Genomic DNA, 25,150 nt, shown 5'->3' on the forward strand with positions numbered 1-25,150 from the left:
GTGGTCGCTGACATTTACTGCTGATCAGTCAGAGATTTTCTGGCGATCACAGACTACCAACTTGGTTCCTGGACCAGGATCCTGAGAATTTTTTTTTCTTGAGCTTTATCGATTACCTATCCTTATTAGGCCATGTGCACACGATGCAGATTTGCAGCGTTTCCGCAGCGGATTTTACCGCGCAGAAACGTTGCATATCCGCATTGTGATGTACAGTACCTTTAAAATGAATGAAAAAAAAAAAACGCTGTGCAGACGCTGCGGATTTTTCCGCGCGGTTTTCCTGCGGTACAAAATCCACAGCATGTTACTTCTTTTGTGCGGTTTTCTATCTCCCCTGTTACCAAATCCGCAGGGGGAAGACCGCAATGGAAAACCGCACAAAAACCGCATGAAAACCGCGTGAAAAATGGAAGAAATCCGCAGGAAAAATGCAGGTCACTTGACCTGCGGTTTTCTTCCATTCTGCACGGAAAAATCCGCAGGGCTCAAAACTCCGTCTGCACTCAGCCTTTATATCAAAGTAGTGTTACACTCTGTTATAAATTCCTTTTCACTCTGATCTCACACATCCCACTGTTTCCCCTGCTGGTTCAGTGGCTACATAACATGAGGTGCATATTTTCATTCTGGAAAATTCATTGAGTTTAGCAGAAGCTGTATTTTTTTTTTTTTTTGTATCACATAAATATTATTGAGTGAGGAAAATAAGTATTCGGCACACTGCTGGTTTTTGCATTTTTTTTTCCCACCAACAAAGAATTGAGAGCTGTAATTTTTATCGTAGGTACACTTCAACTGTGGGAGACAGAATCTGACTGTGATTTTCAGGAATTTTTTTTATATGATTTTTACATAATTAATTTGCATGTTATTGCATAAAATAAGAATTTGATACAGTAGAAAAGCAGAACTTAATATTTGGTACAGAAACTTTTGTTTGCTTTTGAGGTCAGACGTCTCCTGTAGTTCTTGACCAAGTTTGCAAACACTGCAGCAGGGTCCCCCCCCCCCCATACAGATCTTCTCCAGATCTTTCAGGTTTCGGGGATGATGCTGGGCAACATTGATCGTTTTCAGATTCATTCTTACCCCACGAGGCGAGATCTTGCAAGGAGCCTCAGACCGAGAAAGATTGACAGTCATTGTTTGTTTCTTCCATTTTCTAATAATTGTGCCATCACTTGTTGCCTTCTCACTAAGATACTTGCTTTTTGTCCTGTAGCCCATCCCAGCCTTGTGCAGGTCTACAATTTTGTCCCTAGCGTCCTTAGACGATTCTTTGGTCTTGGCCATGGTGGAGAGGTTGGAGTGTGATTGATTGTGTGGACTGGTGGCTTTTATAAAGATAACGAGTTCAAACAGGTGCAATTAATACAGGTAATGAGTGCAGAGTAGGAGGCTTCTTAAAGAAAACTAACAGGTCTGTGAGAGTCAGAATTCTTGCTGGTTGGCAGGTGATCAAATACTTATTTCATGCAATAAAATGCAATTTAATTACATAAAAATCATACAATGTGATTTTCTGTTTTTAATTTTAGATTCTGTCTCTCACGGTTGTAGTTTGCCTACAATAAAAATTACAGACCTCTCCTTTTTTTGTAGGTGGGAAAAATTGCAAAATCGGTATCAAATACGGTACTTATTCTCCCCGCTGTATGTAGCCTGATACAAGATTCAGAAGTGATCCGACCCCACAGGATTTTTTTTTTCTCGGTGCCTCGTACGATCTAGCAGTAGAATCGGACTTTTGGACTTTACACACGTAAAGCCCCGCATCCCTGTCACTATGGGTGCACACAGCGCCTCTGTTCCTTGTGATGTTGACATTTACGTGTGACATGAATGATTGAGGCTCATAGTTGTGCCATTGTACTCACGACCCAGATCTGCAACACTACATTGACTTTTCATTGACTGCCTTTTGTGTGTGTATATATAATGCAGAACGGACTGTGAATCTGTTCTATAACCTCTTTTTTTTTTTTTCTTTCTAGAGTATAAAATCTGCAGAATTAATCGGCACTTTCGTGAATCCCGAGGTTTTACTCAAGCTGATTCTGCCGGCTCTTCAGAAGTCTCCTTTGTCTTCACACCTCGCCGTTTTGGCAGCGTGTATTCGGGGAAGTTCTCGCGAGTTGATGAAGCCACGTTTGCGTCGTATCGCTGATGTAATTTCTAAGCCCGAGATCTGCCAGGGGTCTGAAAAGGTAAGAAACTGATGGCAATGAATTGGGCTAGTTTCACACTAGCGTTTTAAGGCGCAGCGCACGCTCGCCGTGAAACTCTGCCCCCTGCCGCACCTCCTCCGGGCAGCTCCAACCTATGGTTTCATGATGCTGCATGTGACCTGCGTACCCTATCTTTAGCATTGGGTACGCAGGCCGTGTGCAGGTATCCTTTTGCTGGCACATGCGTCCTTTTGACGGTGCGCCGGCCGCACCAAAATGCAACCCAATGCGTTTGGCGCAGGTCGGCGCACCGTCAAAAGGACGCAATGCTAAAGATAGGATACGCAGATCGCATGCAGCGTCATGCGCCCATAGGCGGCGCTGACCAGAGGAGGCGCTGCCGTGGGCAGAGTTTCACGGCAGCCGTGCGCATCCCTCCACAGCTCCACGAAACGCTAGTGTGAAACTAGCCTAACTCGGACAAAGATCGTAACGCAATGCAACAGCAGCGTGACAGCATGCACTTTTATGCAGCTGTCGTGCTTGGGTCAGGAGAGCCGACAGCAAGTCCGAGCATTGCGTTACGATCTTCGTCCGAGTTATACAGCCGTGTGATTCTCACTTTAGGCCCATTTACATGGCTGATAATCATTTATAAATCACTTTGCAAGTTATACATTTTGCAAGTTATACGGCCGTGTGACTCTTCCCTTAAAGGGCTTGTCCACTACTCAGACAACCCTTTTTCAATCCCTATATTTTCCCCCAGTAAAATAGTATTTTTACTAGTTCCTGGTGCCTGCACCCCTCTGTCAGTGGCAGTCTTGTGACATAACAATCTGAGCTGCGCCATCGGACAAATCACATACATCTGTAGGAAGTGAGAAAATAATACTTTATTTATTTTTTTGTATGTAGAGATCCGTATTTCCAGCCCTTAAACCATGAGAAATCTAGTGAAGTTGTATGCAAATCATGCTGGACGTGCCCTGGGGGTGTGACAGTGCACTTTGACTCGACAGTTGATATGCACAGACACGCCCCCAGTGCACTTCCATTCTGATTTGCATGGCTTCTTTGCCAGATTTCTCATGACTGGCACATCAGGTAACGACAAAAAAGATATTTTCTGGAGGGACAACTCCCAGCATACGCAAATCATATGGTACATTAATTTTTTTCAGTGCTAATGCCATGTTTTTGGGCATTATTCCTACATGATCTGTGCTCTCAAAGCTTGAGTGTAATAAGAAATTACTGTCCCTGAAGACGCGCCATCGTGGATCCTCCATATAAGAGAACGCTGAAAGGAACCAAATCCTTGTGAGAAGCTCCAATAAGAATCCTTACAGATTAATCATCCACAGAGCAAATATCAATGCGTCCTATTGTGCACCGGCCGGTGGTAATTGCACCCATCTCCCATGTGTTGATGTATTGGAGGATAATGAGCGGAGTATTTAGGTGCATATATTCTATTGCTATGAACAAAGCAAACACCCCTCTCTGAAGGCCGGCCATTGATGGCTCCTCTATAAATATGAAGAGCCCGTGCAATATTGTGCTGATGATGGACCGTCCATACGTGGAGCTTAATCCGGCCTGGCAGCATGAACTAACCCAGTCATGTCAAGGAAATGAAATACTAATGTAGTGTCTGCACCCCGTATCAATAGAGCGCTGTGATCTCAATGGCTGGATAAGAGGCCCATGAATGGAGGGTCCCAGGTGTTCAGCTCCGAATTACACACCTGGCGGAGGGGAGAGTGGAATACTTACTTACAACACCCTCTTTCCCAACTCCAATGTGATCCTTAAATATTTTATTGCTTGATTATGCTTGATTTGGGCATAACTGGAGACACAGGCAGGTTCTTCAGTCAGAACTAAAGGAAACGGGGGACAACCCTTTAAGGGTGGTTTCACATTAGCGCTTTTTAAGCGCACGCACGGCCGGGGGTAGCTCCGCCCCCGAGCCGGCTCTCTGCCCGGCGTGCCCGCCCCTTGCTTGTAGCGCCGCCTCCTAGCGCACAGCGGCGCCTGCGATCGGCGCACCCTATCTTTAGCATAGGGTGCGCAGATCGTGCGCAGGCCGTGCGCTAGTTGCGCTTTGACCTGCGCTGCGCACTTTTGACGGTGCGCCGTGCGCGCCAAAATCCGAAAAGTTTGATTTTGGCGCGCACGGCGCACCGTCAAAAGTGCGCAGCGCAGGTCAAAGCGCAACTAGCGCACGGCCTGCGCACGATCTGCGCACCCTATGCTAAAGATAGGGTGCGCTAGGAGGAGGCGCTACAAGCAAGGGGCGGGCACGCCGGGCAGAGAGCCGGCTCGGGGGCGGAGCTACCCCCGGCCGTGCGTGCGCTTAAAAAGCGCTAATGTGAAACCACCCTTAGAAGCTGTGCCAGGCATGTCCGCTTTTGTATTGGCTCTAGGTGATGGGACTTTACAAGCCACAGTGGCTGGTTGTGGCCAGTAGTAGTGTTAGTGGTCAAAGGTGACGTCTGTGTTATGTGCAATGGCTCATTGTGGACGGTAATAATGTCACTGCTATGTGTGGGAACTGATCGCAGACAGTAGTGACATCCCTGTAATGTGCGGTGACGGAGTGCGGACAGTAGTGACATCCCTGTAATGTGCGGTGGTCAAGTGCGGACAGTAGCAACATCCCTGTAATGTGCGGTGGTCGAGTCCGGACAGTAGTGACATCGCTGTAATGTGCGGTGGTCGAGTCCGGACAGTAGTGACATCGCTGTAATGTGCGGTGGTCGAGTCCGGACAGTAGTGACATCGCTGTAATGTGCGGTGGTCGAGTCCGGACAGTAGTGACATCGCTGTAATGTGCCATGGTCGAGTGCGGACAGTAGTGCGGACAGTAGCGACATCGCTGTAATGTGCCGTGGTCGAGTGCGGACAGTAGTGACATCGCTGTAATGTGCGGTGGTCGAGTGCGGACAGTAGTGACATCGCTGTAATGTGCGGTGGTCGAGTGCGGACAGTAGTGACATCGCTGTAATGTGCGGTGGTCGAGTGCGGACAGTAGTGACATCGCTGTAATGTGCCGTGGTCGAGTGCGGACAGTAGTGACATCGCTGTAATGTGCGGTGGTCGAGTGCGGACAGTAGTGCGGACAGTAGCGACATCGCTGTAATGTGCGGTGGTCGAGTTCGGACAGTAGTGACATCGCTGTAATGTGCGGTGGTCGAGTCCGGACAGTAGTGACATCGCTGTAATGTGCGGTGGTCGAGTGCGGACAGTAGTGACATCGCTGTAATGTGCGGTGGTGTAGTGCGGACAGTAGCGACATCGCTGTAATGTGCCGTGGTCGAGTGCGGACAGTAGTGACATCGCTGTAATGTGCCGTGGTCGAGTTCGGACAGTAGTGCGGACAGTAGCGACATCGCTGTAATGTGCCGTGGTCGAGTGCGGACAGTAGTGCGGACAGTAGTGACATCGCTGTAATGTGCCGTGGTTGAGTTCGGACAGTAGTGCGGACAGTAGTGACATCGCTGTAATGTGCCGTGGTCGAGTGCGGACAGTAGTGACATCGCTGTAATGTGCCGTGGTCGAGTGCGGACAGTAGCGACATCGCTGTAATGTGCCGTGGTCGAGTGCGGACAGTAGTGCGGACAGTAGTGACATCGCTGTAATGTGCCGTGGTTGAGTTCGGACAGTAGTGCGGACAGTAGTGACATCGCTGTAATGTGCTGTGGTCGAGTGCGGACAGTAGTGACATCGCTGTAATGTGCCGTGGTCGAGTGCGGACAGTAGTGACATCGCTGTAATGTGCCGTGGTCGAGTGCGGACAGTAGTGACATCGCTGTAATGTGCCGTGGTCGAGTGCGGACAGTAGTGACATCGCTGTAATGTGCCGTGGTCGAGTTTGGACAGTAGTGCGGACAGTAGCCACATCGCTGTAATGTGCCGTGGTCGAGTGCGGACAGTAGCGACATCGCTGTAATGTGCCGTGGTCGAGTGCGGACAGTAGCGACTTCATCGGTGTTCAAGGTACTGTGGACGTTAGTGATTGAAAACAATAGTGAAGTCACTCTCCAAACTACAGCGGCCAATTGCGGTCACTGTGCAAGGTTCAGTGAGCCATTGTGAACCTCTGATGTCGGTGTGCCACGTACAGTGGCCGACTGTGGCTAGTAGCGCTCGATTACTCCTCACCATTGCCTGGAATTGGGCACCGTAGTTTGCTAGCAGAGGGCAAGGTACAGTGATGGCATTGGTAAAGGTGTGGTGCCAGATCGTGGCCAGTTCTGCCATTGCTGGTGCATTGTTCTTCTAGATGGTTTTTTTTTTTCCGACAATAATTACTTGTAAGACCCCCTAGGTACGGTATCTAGTAGGGGGACATGTATTCTGCTAGTCAGAAGCTTCTGTATATTGCCGATGATCCAGGCTGGATTTTATAGCCCTTTTTCTTTCCTCCATTATTAATTTGTCTCCGTTTTAGGGTGGTTTTACGTTTAGCAATGTGCTGGAAAGTGAAATTACAGCAGACCTTGTTAAATGCATTCGCTATGCAGTGACTTCGGAGTTTTATTAGGATCACACAAGCTACGGGGAAGCGGCAGCTGCGCTGCTGTAATGTGAGCATCGGCGACTCTATACCCTAAAACTATGTAACTGGAGAACTCATAGGTAGGGGAGACCTAGCCCCAACTTCACAGGCAGCGGCTAATCTACACGGCGTCTCGGGTCTGACAACCTGCTCGCCATGCCAAGTGGGGCGAGTGGTGACCACCACTATGGAAATGGAATAAATCATTAGTGGCAAAAGTAATAGGACTGACCAGCGATAATCGCGGAGCTGTGAAAAATAATTATCCTCCCTGGCACTGAAAAGTGACTTCATTTGTCATGTTTAGTCATCCTACCTGGTGCCCTCCAATGCCTTCTCTGCTGAGATTGGTCTTAAGGACCTTTGGCACCTGAGATGGCTAGCACTGTGTCCCAGGGGGCAATGTTGAGTCTGAACTACACATCCACCGCTCAGGAAATGCAGGGGAGATATGGTTCAGACTGACCACCGCTCTCTATGGCATTTTGCCGGCCATCTTGGGTGCAGGAGGAATTAAACTTTATTTCTCAAAAGGGGAGTCAGTGTGGTAAATGGGTGGCACCAGTCACCGTGACTGCACACGACAAATGTATAGTCAGTACTCAGTCCCAGGGTCAGTGGGTGTTCTCGTACGCTGACCCGGCTGTCTTAAGAAAGACCACATAGGCCAAGAATCATCCCACTGAACACCTGTACTACTTTCTGTTGGGCAGAATACCACTCAGATAACACAGTGTGAGGGTAAAACAGTGTGGCAATAATTTATTGGACAACCAACAGACAATAACCTATAGAACAGCACCAGGAAATCCCCAAGATTATGCAAATTAGAGTCTCGCCCTTCTCATGAGTATTTATTCAATCTGCATAGTTTGTCCTTCACTGTTTGCAGGTCAACAAGCTACATGGACTTATACAATTGGAAATCAACATATTAGCAAGCATCAATTGTTCAATGACCCTGCGTTCCTGTCCTCCAAGGATAGCAACACAATAATCAATTCAAGAGTCAACGTTTAGGCTCATATGAACAATGGCCTATGTCTCCCGACCCACTGAATAAAAACACATCAATTCAAGAGTCAACATTCAGACTTGTGTGAACAACAGTCTGTCACATGGCCTATTGAAAATATACGACTGGCATAATTAAGATTAAATGCTTCTGTCAACCCCCTTCTCCTTCGTTTTTTTTTTTTTTTTTTTTTTTTTTTTTTTTTTAAAGATGCTGCCTTGACTTATCAGGACAGTTTTTCTCACTGGACGTATGTCCTGATTGAGGCGATTTAGCAAAAATGGCCTAATACAGGGAGATAATATATAATCAGACCCCAATGGACCACTTTGACTGGTACATTTGGTTGCACTTTGGGGCACCATGGCCAGCAATGTGGTTGGGTGTGGGATAACTATGGACTTAAAGGGGCATTTCCATCTCGTAAAGTGATGGCAAATCAGTTTAGATCCGTGGGGGCAGGACTCTGGGGCCAACGAAGATCTTGAAAATAATGGTGCCACATTGTTTATTCGGTGCCGTGGGCCCTTTAGTTTTTTTTTCCTGCACTGCAGTGACCCCTTGATTATCAGTCAGTTGGGGTCCCAGGGATTTGTCCTCCATAGATTAGAGTGATGGCATATTAGTTGGAGCCCACGGATCAGCAGGTGTTTTCCTATCCTATGGATCGGTAATGGCTTCCATTGTATATAGTAAGGGTTCTCTGTTGTACACTGTCTCACTATGCCATAGTGCTTTCTGCACTGCGGATGGATATCATATCTCGCCATCCGTAAATGTGTGGCGTTTGCTGATTAATCTGAAGCGGCCATCTTTAGCCATGTGAGCGGTATGTGCGGTATGTGACGACTGAGAAGTATCATTTATTCTGTAATCGCGCTGGACTCGCAGGTTACAATATCTCTATTTCTCATCTACACCTCCTAACAATGGCTCCTCTATGTGTTGGATTGACAGATGCTGTACTCGGAGCAGTTACTCTGCTGCATCCAGTCCATGATCAGTATGTGCCAGCAAACCGCTACAGACATCAGCCCGCAGTGCATGCGAGTCCTGATAACCATACTCGCCGGCCCGGCCTCCGAAACCCTGCATGGAAAGGTAATGTGATCTCTCCTCTGTCCATTGTTACTGCTGCTTCTACAGATCAGAAGAAAAGCAGAGAGCTGCGCGGACAGGGTGAAAATGTGTGTGTACTGCCCCCTGCTGGTGAGTGTGGTCTCCAGTGTAGTGTATCAGAGAACACTGCAGGATCTGACTGTTGTATATTTGATGGCATATTACAGACCCCTCCTCTGGTGATGTTTGGTGTTTTTTGTTTACTGTTAGTTTTATGGATGAAGTGTCAACATTTTGGGGAGCTTTTTGTTACAAGACTCCAAAAGTCAAAACTTCTACATATGTTATTTTGGTAATAGGCCAACTTTTGTTAGTATTTTTTTTGCACTTGGTTCTCTCGCTCTCGCTCTCCCTCTCCCTCTCCCTCTCCCTCTCGCTCTCCCTCTCGCTCTCCCTCTCGCTCTCCCTCTCGCTCTCCCTCTCGCTCTCCCTCTCGCTCTCCCTCTCGCTCTCCCTCTCGCTCTCCCTCTCGCTCTCCCTCTCGCTCTCCCTCTCGCTCTCCCTCTCGCTCTCCCTCTCGCTCTCCCTCTCGCTCTCCCTCTCGCTCTCCCTCTCGCTCTCCCTCTCGCTCTCCCTCTCGCTCTCCCTCTCGCTCTCCCTCTCGCTCTCCCTCTCGCTCTCCCTCTCGCTCTCCCTCTCGCTCTCCCTCTCGCTCTCCCTCTCGCTCTCCCTCTCGCTCTCCCTCTCGCTCTCCCTCTCGCTCTCCCTCTCGCTCTCCCTCTCGCTCTCCCTCTCGCTCTCCCTCTCGCTCTCCCTCTCGCTCTCCCTCTCGCTCTCCCTCTCGCTCTCCCTCTCGCTCTCCCTCTCGCTCTCCCTCTCGCTCTCCCTCTCGCTCTCCCTCTCGCTCTCCCTCTCGCTCTCCCTCTCGCTCTCCCTCTCGCTCTCCCTCTCGCTCTCGCTCTCGCTCTCGCTCTCGCTCTCCCTCTCCCTCTCCCTCTCCCTCTCGCTCTCCCTCTCGCTCTCCCTCTCGCTCTCCCTCTCGCTCTCCCTCTCGCTCTCGCTCTCGCTCTCGCTCTCGCTCTCCCTCTCGCTCTCCCTCTCCCTCTCGCTCTCCCTCTCGCTCTCCCTCTCGCTCTCCCTCTCGCTCTCCCTCTCGCTCTCCCTCTCGCTCTCCCTCTCGCTCTCCCTCTCGCTCTCCCTCTCGCTCTCCCTCTCGCTCTCCCTCTCGCTCTCCCTCTCGCTCTCCCTCTCGCTCTCCCTCTCGCTCTCGCTCTCCACCTTTTCTTTGTTCTCCTGTCATCCTGCTAACATATGAGGGAAATCAGAACTTTCGCGTTAAAAAAAAAACAAAAACATTTTGTTAGTGTTACCATTTTCCAAGACTTTATTACCGGTATAGCATAACCTTTTTATGTTTTGTTTTTCCATGGATAGAGCAGTGTGGTTTTGTTTTTGTTTTTTTTTTTTTTTGCATGGCAACATGTTCGATTTTATTAATACCATTTTGTGGTAAATATGATGGTTTTAACCGCTTTTTATTCTATTTTTGAGGCAAGATACATTGACTGAAAACAAAAACGCAATTTTGGCATGTGTGTTTTTGTTTTTTTCACTCATAATTTATCCTTTTGGGTTAATTAAATTTTCAAAGATTGGCCTTTTGCCGACATGACAGTTGCAAATGTTTTCTTTTTCACTTTTTTTTTTTTTTTATTGGGAAAATGAGAATGCTTCAAACTTCTTTCATTTTGTTCAAAACTTTTTTCTTTTTACTGAATATTTTTGTACTTTCTCAACAGAGACTTGAACCTTCTGTTTGTTTCCTTGCACTATATATTGCAGTACATTGTGCATTTCACTTTCTCCTGCTGTTAACGCAGTTGTGTGGTGCCAACTCTACATCTATGCATTGATGTCAGGAAAGGCTTAAAGGGATTGTGCCACCTTTTAAAGCGATCTACACCCACTTCATTCATCAATGCCGGAGCGGAGTGCAACTCTCGTCCATCTCGATCAGTCCCATAGACCAGGGTTCCCCAACTCCAGTCCTCAAGGCCCACCAACAGATCATGTTTTCAGGATTTCCTTAGTATTGCTCAGGTGATAATTGCTTCACCTGTGCAATACAAAGGAAATCCTGAAAACATGATCTGTTGGTGGGCCTTGAGGACTGGAGTTTGGGAACCCTGCCATAGACCATTAATAAAGAGGCGGACAGATGCTTCTTTGATAGCAGACTACTCAGAACACTGTTCTGTAGATCGATGGAGATCCCAGCCGCAGGAATCACAGTGATCAGCAAGTTATCATCTATCCTGTCGACGGGTGATGCTTTTGAAACCTGGTGCAAACTCTTTAAGAAGGCGATACACACCATATACAGTGGTGTGAAAAAGTGTTTGCCCCTTCCAGATTTCCTATTCTTTTACATGTTTGTCACACTTAAATGTTTCAGATCACCAAACAAAGTAAATACAAAAGGTAGTTTATAACTGAAAGTCTTTATTATTAAGTGAAAAAGAAATCCAAACCTATAGGGCCCTGTGTGAAAAAGTGATTGCCCCCTAAACCTAATATCTAGTTGGGCCAGCCTTAGGAGCAACAACTGCAATCAAGCGTATGTGATAACTGGTAATGAGTCCTTTCCAACGCTCTGGAGGAATTTTGGCCCACTCATATTTGCAGAATTGCTTTGATTCAGCCACATTTTAGGGATTTCCGAGCATTAACTGCCTTTATTTTAAGGTCATGCCACAGTATCTCAATCGTATTAGGGTCAGGACTTTGACTAAGTCGCTCCAAAGTCTTTGTTTTTCTTTAAGCCATTCAGAGGTGGACTTTCTGGTGTGTTTTGGATCATTGTCCTGCTGCATAACCCAAGTGCGCTTCAGTCTTAGGTCATGAACAGATGGCCAGACATTCTCTTTAAGGATTTTTTGCAGACCGTAGAATTCATGGTTCCATTTACCACAGCGAGTCTTCCAGGTCATGAAGCAGCAAATCAGCCCCACACCATCGCACTCCCACCACCATATTTAACCCCTTAACCCCCAAGGGTGGTTTGCACGTTCATGACCGGGCCAATTTTTACAATTCTGACCACTGTCCCTTTATGAGGTAATAACTCTGAAACGCTTCCATGGTTCCCGGTGATTCTGACACTGTTTTCTCGTGACATATTGTATTTCATGTTAGTGGTAAAATTTCATTCAAATAACTTGCGTTTATTTGTGAAAAAAATGGAAATTTGGCAAAAAATTTTAAAATTTCACAATTTTCCAACTTTGAATTTTTACGCCCTTAAATCACTTAAAACGGCACACAAAAAGCATGATAAGTAACATTTCCCACATGTTTACTTTACATCAGCACAATTTTGGAACCAAAATTTTTTTTTGTTAGGAAGTTATAAGGGTTAAAAGTTGACCAGCGAGTTCTCATTTTTGCAACACCATTTTATTTTTATGGACCACATCACATTTGAAGCCACTTTGAGGGGTCTATATGATAGAAAATACCCAAAAGTGACACCATTCTAAAAACTGCACCCCTTAAGGTGCTCAAAACCACATTCAAGAAGTTTATTAACTCTTCAGGTGTGTCTCAGGAATTTTTTTGAATATTTAAAAAAAAATCAACATTTTTAACTTTTTTTCACAAAAAAAATACTTCAGGTTCAATTTTTTTTATTTTACCAAGGGTAACAGGAGAAATTGGACTGCAAAAGTTATTGTGCAGTTTGTCCTGAGTACGCTGATACCTGATATGTGGGGGGGGAACCTCTGTTTTGGCGCATGGCAGACCTCAGAAGGGAAGGAGCGCCATTTGACTTTTTCAATGCAAAATTGGCTGGAATTCAGAACAGACGCCATGTCACGTTTGAAGAGCCCCTGAGGTACCTAAACAGTGGAAACCCCCCACAAGTGACCCCATTTTGGAAACTAGACCCCCCCCAAGGAACTTATCTAGATGTGTGGTGAGAACTTTGAACCCACAAGGGCTTCACAGGAGTTTATAACGTACAGCGGTACAATTAAAAAACCATATTTTTTCCACAAAAATGATCTTTTCACTCCCAATTTTTATTTTTCCAAGGGTTACAGGACCCTAAAAGTTATTGTGCAATTTGTCCTGAGTATGCTGATACCCCATATGTGGGTGTAAACGACTATTTGGGCGCATGGCAGAGCTCAGAAGGGAAGAAGCGCCATTTGACTTTTTTGGCTGGAATTGAGATCGGACACCATGTCGCGATTGGAAAACCCCTGATGTACCAAAACAGTGGAACCCCCCACAAATGACACCATTTTAGAAACTAGACCCCCCAAGGAACTTATCTAGATGTGTGGTGAGCACTTTGAACCCCCCCCCCCCCCCCCCCCCCCGTGCTTCACAGAAGTTTATAATGCCTGGGCGTGAAAATAAAAAAAATCGTATTTTTTTTCCACAAACATGATCATTTAGTCCCCAATTTTTTTATTTTACCAAGGGTACCAGGAGAAATTGGACCCCAAAAGTTGTTGTCCAATTTGTCCTGAGTACGCTGATACCCCACATGTGGGAGAAAACTACTGTATGGGCACACGTCAGGGCTCGGAAGGGAAGTAGTGACGTTTTGGAATGCAGACTTTGATGGAATAGTCTGCGGGTGTCATGTGCGTTTGGAGAGCCCCTGATGTACCTAAACTATTGAAACTCCCCACAAGTGACCTCATTTTGGAAACTAGACCCCCCCCACGGAACTTATCTAGATGTGTGGTGAGCACTTTGAACCCCCAAGTGCTTCACAGAAGTTTATAACGCCCGGGCGTGGAAATAAAAAAAAAAATCATTTTTTTTCTACAAAAATGACATTTTTGCCCCCAATTTTTTATTTTCCTAAGGGTAACAGGAGAAATAGGACCCTAAAAGTTGTTTTGCAATTTGTTTGTCCTGAGTAGGCTGATACCCCATATGTGGGGGTAAAACACTGTTTGGGCGCATGGCAGAGCTTGGAAGGGAAGGAGCACCATTTGACTTTTTCAATGCAGAATTGGCTGGAATTGAGATCAGACGCCATGTTGCATTTGGAGAGCCCCTGATGTGCCCAAACAGTGGAAACCCCCAATTCTAACTCCAGCCCTAACCTCAGCCCTAACCCTAGCCCTAACCCTAATGGGAAAATGGAAATTAATACATTTTCTTTTAATTATTTTTCCCTAAATAAGGGGGTGATAACAGGGGGTTTGATTTACTATTTATAGCGGGTTTTTATTTTTGTCAGCTGTCACACGCTAAAAGACGCTTTTTACTGTAAAAATCGTTTTTGCATCACCACATATTGAGAGCTATAATTTTTCCATATTTTGACCCACCGAGTCATGTGAGGTCTTATTTTTGCGTGACGAGTTGACATTTTTATTGGTACCATTTTCAGGCACATGACATCTTTTGATCGCTTTTTATTCCGATTTTTGGCCCGCCTGCGGTAAAATTGATAAAGCCCTTTTATTCTTCGGGTCAATACGGTTACAGCGATACTTCATTTATGTTGTTTTTTTATGTTTTGGCGCTTTTATGCAATGAAAACAATTTTATATAAAAAAAATAATTATTTTTGCTTTTTTGCATCACTTTATTCTGTGAGCTATAACTTTTTTATTTTTTTGCTAATGATGCTGTTTGGCGGCTCGTTTTTCGCGGGACAAGATGACGTTTTCAGCGGTACCATGGATATTTATACGCGTCTTTTTGATTGCGCGTTATTGCACTATTTGTTTGGCGGTATGATAATAAATCATTATTTTTTGCTTAGTTTTTTTTTATTTTTTAAGGGGTTCGCTAAAGGAGTTAACTAGTGGGACAGTTTTATAGGGCGGGTCGTTACGGATGTGGCGATACCAAATATGTGTACTTTCATTGGTTTTTTTTATTTCCAAAAAATGAATTTATTAGGGAATATATATATATTTTTTTAATTAGATTTTTTTTTTTTTTAAGTTATTTTTACACTTTTTTTTTTTTTAACTTTATTACATTGTCCCAGGGGGGACATACCTGTCATGCGACAGATCGCTGATCTGTCACACCACAGATCACTGTGACAGATCAGCCATCTGTCACAGGCACTGCACAGGCTTTTCTCATGCCTTTGCTTTGCAGGCACTGAGGAAGCCAGCTCCATGCAGGCCCCCAAAGGTCCCCGTCACCATCTTGGATTCGGGGACCTGCAGGGATAGAGCCCCCCGCAGCAGCGCTGCACATTGCGCTGCTGTGGGGGGATCAGGGAACCACGGAGGGAGCCCCCTCCCTGCCGATGCTTCCCTTTAACCCCCGATACACCGCGATCATGTTTGATCACGGTGTGCAAGGGGTTAACGTGTTGGGGCGGTCCATGACCGCCCCTGACACATTGTGCCGGGTGTCAGCTGTGATAATCAGCTGACACCTGGCCACGATCAGCGGCGCTCACCACGTGGGCGCCGCTGATCGCTGTGATGTACTATCCCGTCCCTGGGAATTAAGTCCCAGGGCACATGGACGGCATAGTACGTCACATGACAGACAGGGGTTAATGGTTGGTATGATGTTCTTTTTCTTAAATGCTATGTTACTTTTATGCCAGATGTAATGGGATATACACCTTCCAAAAAGTTAAACTTTTGTCTCTTCAGTCACACAGCATTCTCCCAAAAGTCTTAGAAATCATGAACATGTTTTCTGGCAAATCTGAGACGAGCCTTTACGTTCTTATTGCTCAGCACTGGTTTTTGTCTTGGAACTCTGCCTTGCAGGCCATTTTTGCCCAGTCTCTTTCTTATCATGGACTTATGGACACTGACCTTAAGTGAGGCCTGCACTTCTTTGGATGTTGTTGTGGGGTCTTTTGTGACCTCTTGGATGAGTTGTCGCTGCGCTCTTGGGGTAATTTTGGTCCGCCGGCCACTCCTGAGAAGGCTCACCACTGTTCCGTGTTTTTTGCTATTTGTGGATAATGGCTCCTCAATTTCTTTGTTTTTCCTTTGTTCCAGAATTTCTTTGGATCGCTGCAAGATGTCTAGTTTTTGAGGATCTTTTGTTCTACTTCACTTTGTCAGGCAGCTCCTATTTAAATGATTTCTTGATTGAGAACAGGTGTGGCAGTAATCAGGTCTGTGTGTGGCTAGGGAATCTGAACTCCGCTTCCCAAAGATGTGATAAACCACAGTTTGTTTTAAAGGGGGGAATCACTTTTTCACACAGGGCCCTGTAGGTTTGGATCTATTTTTCACTTATCAATAAAGACCTTCGTTTAAAAACTGCATTTTGTGTTACTTGTGTTACTTTGTCTAATATTTACATTTGTTTGAAATATTTAAGTGCGACAAACATGCAAAAGAATAGGAAATCAGGATGAGGGCAAAGACTTGTTCACACCTGTATTTAGCTGCACTTGTCCGTTTTGGAAGGAGTTGATGAATATATGAGTCTGTCCCCTGACATCAGACTGTTGGTTCCCACAGGAGATGATGATAGTGTCTATGCAGACATGATCTATAGGGATACCTGCCTATAACGGCTTGATTTTCCTTTAGCGCCACCACACAGGACATTGCGAAGACCTTTCCACTGTGTCCGAGAGCTGAGGATCCTAAACAGAGCCCCCTCCCCCTCTATTAATGTAGAATTCCCCTATAAGGTGTATATATAAATGGATTTCTAAACCAGACAATCCCCTTTAATGACTTGCAGTCCAGACAGATGACTTACCAGCTGACGGCGCCTTGTGTCATCACTTGATTTATATATTTATGGCCTTAGAGACCTTTTTTGTTTTTTTGTTTTTGTATCCATAAAGCCCCTTTAATACACTTGTGCTCTATCTGCTGTTTTTATTCAGGGCCCATAAAGTTCTGATACGCAGATATAAGGTCAGACAAGTAATGCATATCCACTACATCAATCACCAGCCCTATATCAATCTTAACTTGTCGGACCACAGAAAAGCAGACGCAACGTCAGCAGTATAGTGTTCACCAGCAGAATTAGACCTCACGGCGTACAAGAACATAGACTTCTCTCCGAGTCCCCAAACGCTGTGCAGTAACCTTATGTTCTCCTGTCTTAATCATTCGTTTTTGTTTTTTAACTATTTTATGTGTTATTATTTCTAAACTCTGCATTAAAGCAGTTGCCCAGGACTTTTATATTGTGGGCTTATCCGTAGGACAGTATCAGATTGGTGGAAGTGTGACACCCGACACCCCCGCCGATCAGCTGTTCCCGATGCTAGCGGCGGCCAGATTTGATCAGTAGCAGAGCTGCACGACATCTCCGATCACTGCATAGTGGCTGCGGCCGGTACTGCACATCCACCCCTATAAGAATGAATGGGGGCTAATGTGCAGTACCCCATTGTGGCCACTATACAGTTGACGGAGCTGAGCTGTTCTGCTCCATCCGGCCAGCACCAGGAATGGCTGATCGGCGGTGGTGCCGGGTGTCGCACCCTTGCCGATCTGATAGGCAAGCAACATAAAAGTACTGAACCCCTTTAATCATTTTACCGACCTTTTATAGGCGCTTTCAAATAAAGTTTGCATTGTACATCAGAGGAAAATATAGGGGGGTTTCTGATGGACGCCACCAGTGTGAGGGGCATACATATCAGCGTACAGAGAAAAGTAAAAGCTGCTGGTTGTGGCGTATGAAGTCGTCTGTCGTCTTCTGCAGGTTCAGAATGTAATGCTATCACTAGCGGAGGTACAAGGTGTGTGCGGACTCCAGGGGCTGTACAGACAGCACATGCAAGAGTTAATGCTTTGGGCATCCAGAGATCATGATCACTGGACCGGCTATTCCATAGAACGGGCACAACTTGAGGTTCTCGTCTCTGAATCTGGTAAGTTCTGGGAACATTCATTTATATTTGTTAAGGGGCAGACGGACATTAGAGTGCCTGCGGGGTCAGACTACATGGGGATTGTTTGTAGTCTGTGACCATGGAGACGCACACTGGTCAGTATACACGTTATATACACAATAACACTACGGGATTTTTAATTAAGACTTTTTGCTTAAAGTCTTGATTTTATCTTAGTTAGTATATACATTGGACAGATTTAAAAAAAAAAAAAATGCTAAGAGCTTTTTGCTTTGGACAATGCCTTCTTGTTAGAAGGGAAATTTGAAGATCGCGTCCGCTTCTCTCGGACCCCCTATCTTCACTTGTATCACATGGGAAACTAAGTATTGACTGGCGCCCATTTAAAGGAGTTGTCAACTTCTTAAATTGGCTTGTAAGATACATTTCACTCGCCTCACCAATTTCCTTCTGCTCCTCTTGCGATGCCGCTCAGTTCTCTCACTGGCCTCCTTACTGTTAAAACCAGACGGGCATGTGATTGGCTGCAGCAGTCACCAACCTTTTAGGCTGCATTTTCATCCCACAGGGTGATGTTGCTAAAATCCAAACTACAGATGTATGTAACCACAAGAAGTTAATGACACAGGTTGGTTATAAAGCCCCTGCGCCCCCCACCGTCCATGACGGATATATCACTCTAGTTTCTAGCTTCCATTCCCATAGTCTACAGTCGGCGAGAACTGCCTGGCTTCTAACTTCAGAGTTTCTGGACTCCATACAGTAATTTACAGTACAGCACAATATTCTCTTTGTGCCTCTCTTCATCCTTATAAGTTGTGGTGTCTCAGGAATGCTTGGCCTGTTTGGCCCAGGGGGCAGATACCGGTCTCCCTGCCATGCTATGTGATAATTGTTATACCTAGGACAAAACACAAAGAATAATTCCACTAATTAACGTGCATTGGTCCCATCTCCTTGTTCTTTGTCTCTTGAAACTGCATTTTCTTCCCTGACATTCTTGCCCGAGCGTTCAGGCTTTGCCTTGTTTGTACATTTTAGTCTGGATTTGTAATCTTCTGTTAATCTGAAGATGCATATTTTTGGTATTGCTTAAGCAATATTGGTTAGATTATGTCTGAAGGCCCCGTTCCTATTAAGTACATTAAAGTGTTGGCTGCCCCTGGTCACACAGGAGACAAAGACTGACACCTGGACTCATTATTATTATTATTATTATTATTACTATTAATAAAATATATATATATATATATATATATATATATATATATATATATATATATATGTATATAAAAATTTTTATTTTTTTTTTTCACACTGCAAATCATTTCAAAACAGTGAGCTTATGATCAATGATTTAATGTCAACCACTGGGCTCTCACTGCTGGGCCCCCCACGAATCTTCCATCTCCTTGTTCTCGCACGTTGTCTAATGGTCCTGTAGACGTTGAATGAAGCTTTAGTGGTCATGTACTACCATCTCTCCCCATTCAGTCCTGGTGTAGATGGGGTGATCTGTTAAAGCTGTGAGCTGTCCTATGAATGAGTAACATAATAGAGGCTTTTAGTGACTTGTGATTTCCTTCCCCTTGTCCTACTTATCTTTCCTCTCGTCCGTGCCCCGTCCATTCCATTATGGGAACTATAGCTGAGGCAATTTGATTTAAAAGCGTGGGACAAAAAGCTATCGACTTAGAAATATTGACGCTGATTTGTACTGTTATCCTACATCACGCCATTAAACCCGAACTACAGGTGCTTCTCACAAAATCAGAATATCATCAAAAAGTTAATTTATTTCAGTTCTTCAATACAAAAAGTGAATCTCATATATTATACTGTCATTACAAACAGAGTGATCTATTTCACGTGTATATTTCTGTTAATGTTGATGATTATGGCTTACAGCCAATGAAAACCCAAAAGTCATTATCTCAGTAAATTAGAATAATTAGCAAAAAAACACCTGCGAAGGCTTCCTAAGCGTTTAAAAAGTTCTCTTAGTCTGTTTTAGTAGCTCCACAAACACAGGGAAGACTGCTGACTTGACACATGTCCAAGAGACAGTCATTGACACACTCTACAAGGAGGGTAAGCTAAGCACGCGTCATAGGGGGCGTGGCCGGGTGCCCCCCGCGACGTGGCTGGAACTCCTGGGAATGCAGCTGGGCTGCTGCAGCTGTGAGTCCGGAGGGGGCGCGATTCTTGGGGCTGTGGCCAGGCACGTCTGGTGGGGGGGCACCGGTCCGTGGGTCATTCGGGTCTGGGGTATTAGGCTGGCAGGGAGTGTCACTGACAGTGGGCGTGCTGGGGGCGCGGTCGAGGGGGCGGGGGCACGGCTTCAGACCTCAGGGGTGGAAGCACCTGGCAGACCACGTGGAGGACCTCCTGACCCGATAGACCGGGGGTGCCGGATTGGGGGAGTGGCCTAGGATATTAAAAGAAGTCCAGGACAAGACCAGGTGCTTCCAGACCCATAATCCTGGCAAGGCATCATGGAGTCGCCAGAGGAGCAGGTGCAGCATTCACCTGTACAGCAACAGCTCACTGAGGAGCCCCGCTTGAGAGTGACCCAGCAACGACTGCATAACAGCACAGGAGGTGGTCGTATGGGTGAAAGGAGATCCAGTCAGAAGAGTGATCCAGTCTGTTGGAAGTCTTCAGCCCCTAGGGAGGACCCTTCGGCTGAGATGTGTTCCCCGTGCATTCCAGTACCATTCAGTTACTCTTCACTGGTAAGTGATCTTCGTGAAAGTTCACTTGGTGAGGTAGTCTTCCCCTTGTCTCTCCTAATTTTCTGCTAGGGGAAAAAGTGTACCGCTAAGGCCAAGCATAAAGTATGCAATTTGCAGGGCCTTACTGCCAGATTCCTATGGGAAGACACTGTGCCAGCTGTGCATTCTACAGACGGTAGCGGAAGAAACACCAGACTTCGCTTCTAGCCTGAGGGATATCGTTAAGGCAGAGGTTAGGGAATCTGTTACATTCCTTTCCCAGGAAAGTGTCCGTAAGGCGAAAATAAGGAAGCCTAGTTCCCCGGTGTCGGACAGTGATAGTGACTTGGGTAAGGATGTCTCAGGTTCATCTGCTTCAACTTCATCCTATTCAGATGCCCGGTCAAGCCGTTCCTGCTTCTCTGTTGACCGGGTGAATAAGCTGGTAAAGGCGGTTAATAATACCATGGGGATTGTTAAGCCCAGGCCAGAAAAATCCATGCAGAATGTCATGTTTGGCGGTCTGGATCAGAAAACATGCAGGTCTTTTCCTCTGAAAGATAAGATACGCTCTCTTATTCTGCTTAAGTGAAAGAGACCAGAAAGGAAAGGCTCCTTACCTCGGCCTTCAGTAGAAGGTATCTAGGTATCTATTCAAAGAATCTGTCTTGTCTTCATGGGATAAAACCCCAAAGCTGGATGCGGCAGTCGCTAAAGCATCTAGGAGATCCTCACTACCCTTTGAAGACATGGGAAATCTGAAGGACCCACTAGATAAGAAAGCAGATACCTTTCTAAAAGACGCCTGGGAAATGTCGGCAGGGTCCCTTAGGCTGGCCGTGGCAGCCACCTGTACAGCCAGGTCTTTAATGGTCTGGCTGGACCAGTTAGATCCCAAGTAAAGGATAAGGCATCCAGAGAAAGCATTTTGACTACGCTTCCTATGATGCAAGGAGCTGCAGCCTTTCTGTCAGACGCATCGGCGGACTGTCATGTTGGCAGAAAGAGCAGCGACCCTTTCTAATGCAGCTTGAAGGGCCTTATGGCTAAAGTGTTGGCCGGGAGACATCCAGGCCTGGTCGAAGCTCTGCGCCATCCCTTTGGAAGGAGAACACTTGTTCGGGCCGGTGTTGGACAAACTCCTGGAAAAGGCAGGGGGCAATAAAAATAAGTTTCCTAACCTGTCGGTCCCTTTCTACGGATGTTCCTTCAAACGGAGTAGAGTCAGTCATAGAAAATCCTCCAGGGATAAAAGCAGATGGGACGACAGAAAAAGAAAAGATAGAGGGTAAATGTTTTGGCTCCTTCCGAGATCAAAGGAAACCACCCCAATGACTGTCGACCCAGGTAGGGGAAAGGCTGTCCACCTTCTACCTGGCCTGGTGAAGGATATCGAATAGTAACTGGATCCATAATCTGATTAGATCAGGACTAAGGTTGGCGTTCCGTTCAATACCACAGGACAAATTTATGACAACTCCCACTCGTTCCTCAGTTGCGGCACAACAGGCCCTGGAGTCCGAATTCCTGGAGCTATGGCGTAAAGTGGTCTTGGTGGAGGTTCCTGTGTCAGAAAGAGGCAGTGGGTATTACTCCCCCCCTCTTTTTGATTAAAAAAACGGACGGTTGCTTTTGGACCATTGTTAATCTAAGAGGTCTGAACAAGTTCCTGATAGTATGACGCTTTTAAGAGGGAGTCTGTTAGGTCGGCAATAAAATTGCTCTTCAAAATTGCTTTATGGCAGTGTAGGATCTTAAGGACGCATACTACCACATACTTATACACTTCTGATCACCAGCAGTTCCTTAGAATGACTGTGTCACTAGGAGGGGTATGGTTACACTTTTCCAGTTTAAAGCCCTCTCATTTGGTCTCGGCGTTGCCCCACGGGTCTTCACCATAGTGGTCGCAGAGGTCATGCATGGCACATCTCCATGAACAAGTTGTCATGATGCTTCCCTATTTGGATGAATTTTTAATAGTAGGCAGTTCGGTCTTTCATTGCACTAGTCAGGTGGAGGGTGTCATGTCCACTCTAGAAGCGTTGGGGTGGCTTTTGAATCTCAAAGTCGCTTTGCAACCCTTAAGGTTGCCGGAATTCCTGTCTGCTACCAGTGCACAAATTAGAAGGGTCAACATGTCAGAATACTTTCCGACAATCAGATAACCGTGGCCTACATCAACCACGAGGGGGGGGGGAACCTGGTCTGGGTCTTTGATGGAAGTCGCGGATTGCACATTCCAGATGGCCGAAGCTCATCTGCTGTCGTTAACCTCCCTGCAAATAAGAGGAAAAGAGAATATCAAGGCGAACTTCCTAAGCCACAGCTAACTCGGGCAGGGAGAATGGGTGTTAAACCGAACTGTCTTCAACCAGATTGTGTATATGTGGGGATGTTCGGCCATAGACCTCTTTGCCACCAGGGAGAACAGAAAGGTGCATCAGTTCTGTTCTCTAAACTCCAGAGAAGGTCCACAAGCAGTAGATGCTCTGCTGATTCCATGGGATTTCAGGCTGGCATATGCCTTTTTCCCCTATAGCCCTGATTCCATTGGTGTTGAGAAAACGTGTGCCCTGTCTTCCTGGATCTATCATAATCGCCCCATTTTGGCCCAAGAGGCCATGGTTTTCCTGGCTGATGAGGATATCCATCACCAATCCATGGATTCTACTGGAACTCCCAGATCTTCTATCTCAAGGACCGCGTGGAGTTTGAGAGGGCGCTGTTGATAGGGAAAGGGTTTTCTCATAATTTAGTGACCACTCTACTTCAGAGTAGGAAAGTAACCACAACAAGGATATACGCCAGAACCTGGAGTAAGTTTCTATCGGCCTCAGGTGTGTAGATTAAGGGGAAAGGTTCAGATAGGGCAAGTTCTGGAATTCCTACAAAAGGGCTTAGAGGTGGGACTATGCACAAACTCCCTCAAAGTCCAGGTATCTGCTCTGGGGGCCCTATATAATTGTGATCTGGCGGGCAATTATTGGGTGGCTAGGTTTGTTAGAGCATATCAGCTAGGTCTAGGCCCATCCTTACAGAGAGAATAATGCCTTCGGATCTGAACCTAGGTCTAACAGCATTGACAGAGTCTCCCCTTGAACCCGTTGATTTGGCACCAATAAAAATTCTTTCCCTTCTTGTTACATTAACATCGGCAATGAGGTTTAGTGACATTTAGGCCCTGTCCAGACTTCCACCATTTACCCAGTTCTGAGACGATAGGGTCATCTTGATGCTGGATCCCTCTTACCTACTGAAAGTAGCCTCTAAATTTCACAGACTGCAGGTAATAGTTCTTCCTTCCTTCTATGCCAACCCTGGGAATCAGAAGGAAGAGAGGGCTCCATTCAGTAGCTATCAGGAGATGCCTACTTAAATATATTTTGATGGATGACCCTTGGAAAAGGGATTATTCTTTGTGTCCTTTACGGGGGCTAGGAAGGGGCTTAAGGTTTCAAAAGGCACTTTAATGCATCAGGGAAGCAATTGCTTTAGCTTATACAGCAGGTGGTAAGGCAGTTCTAGAGGGTCTGAAGGGTCACTCCACACGAGCCATGGCGACTTCCTGGGCAGAGAGATCGGAGGTGTCGATTGAGCAGATATGTAAGGCGGCTTACATGGTCTTCGCTTTCAACGTTTTATAAGCATTATAGGCTTTATATAAGGGTGCCTCCTCTGATCTCACATTTGGGAGAAGGTGCTTCAGGCTGTGGTCCCTCCCTAATTTTCTTACCTCTCTGTAATTCCCTCGTGGTGCTGTTCATGGGAGACCGAATAGAGTCTTAGTTACTTACTGGTAACAGTGTTTTTTGGAGCCCATGACAGCACTTCTCTTACTTTTGCATAATCACATGTGAAAAATTATTTGGTGTGCGGAATAATGTATATAATGAAACTAACCTTGGAGGCCCTCTCATGCTCTGTAATCCAATTGATGCGGGAGAGCGGCACCGCCCTTTTATGTCTGTAGGTTTCCTGTCCTTGAACGGCAGATCCCCTCTCTTGTGGTGCTGTCATGGGCTCCAAAAAACACAGTTACCGGTAAGTAACTAAGACTTTTGATGATCTTCTAATTTTGTGCGAAGCGCCTGTATTTCTGCTGGCAGCCACCACAAGGAAGGCCAGTGCTGAGTTGAATGGGATATGTATAAATTTGTGAGCGCCCCCTAGTGGTAAAAAAAAAAAAAAAAACGTTTTAAAGTCCTCTCGTACTGTTCTCATACAATGCAGTATGTGGTGAGCTCCCTCTAGTCGTGGTCTAAAAAAAATGTACTAAAACAACAAAAAATGTGCTTAAAAGGTGAAAAAAAACAACATAACATTTTAAGGAAAACGTGATCTGACTGTAAAATTAATTTCCCTCTGCATTTTTCAGGCCCTGTGATTGGAGAGTATCTCGATCTCTTAATGCCGGTGTTGAAGTCCTGCCTTCAACAAGACAAAGAACCACAGATGCGACTGAAGCTCTTCTCCATGTTGTCCAAGCTCCTGCTGAAAGCCAGTGAGACCGTCAACTCCAGAGGGTTCGTTCCCAATCCTTCCCTCCATATAATACAATAAGCGCCCATTCATAGGGTTTTGGGCTCTTGTCATACGACGTTTCAGAGACAGGAATGCTTGAAAGGCGTATTGTTCTGCTCCAGTCCTACACAGAAATGTTACTTAACTTACTAAAGAAAAACAATGCACAAGCCACTCCAACTCCGTGGGAGAGGACGGCGGGCCCGCAAACTTGAGACTTGCATATGGTGTATGACAGTCTGGGAGGATCCGTCCCCT

The 25,150-nt window shown here is 45.9% G+C and overlaps 1 protein-coding gene across 1 annotated transcript in view; it reads left to right on the forward strand.

The window, feature by feature from the left end:
- DNAAF5 (dynein axonemal assembly factor 5) overlaps positions 1-25,150 on the forward strand; it is a 54,726-nt gene that overhangs the window by 16,384 nt on the left and 13,192 nt on the right. Inside the window, exons 6-9 of the mRNA XM_073543098.1 lie at positions 1,998-2,210; positions 8,711-8,854; positions 17,504-17,672; positions 24,747-24,894. Coding sequence (XP_073399199.1) covers positions 1,998-2,210; positions 8,711-8,854; positions 17,504-17,672; positions 24,747-24,894 — 674 coding nt within the window. The remainder of the gene's footprint in view (positions 1-1,997; positions 2,211-8,710; positions 8,855-17,503; positions 17,673-24,746; positions 24,895-25,150) is intronic.

This window comes from Dendrobates tinctorius, unplaced genomic scaffold (assembly GCF_039654945.1).
Source record: "Dendrobates tinctorius isolate UK_male_01 unplaced genomic scaffold, ASM3965494v1 ptg000129l, whole genome shotgun sequence".
NCBI classification, from domain to species: domain Eukaryota; kingdom Metazoa; phylum Chordata; class Amphibia; order Anura; family Dendrobatidae; genus Dendrobates; species Dendrobates tinctorius.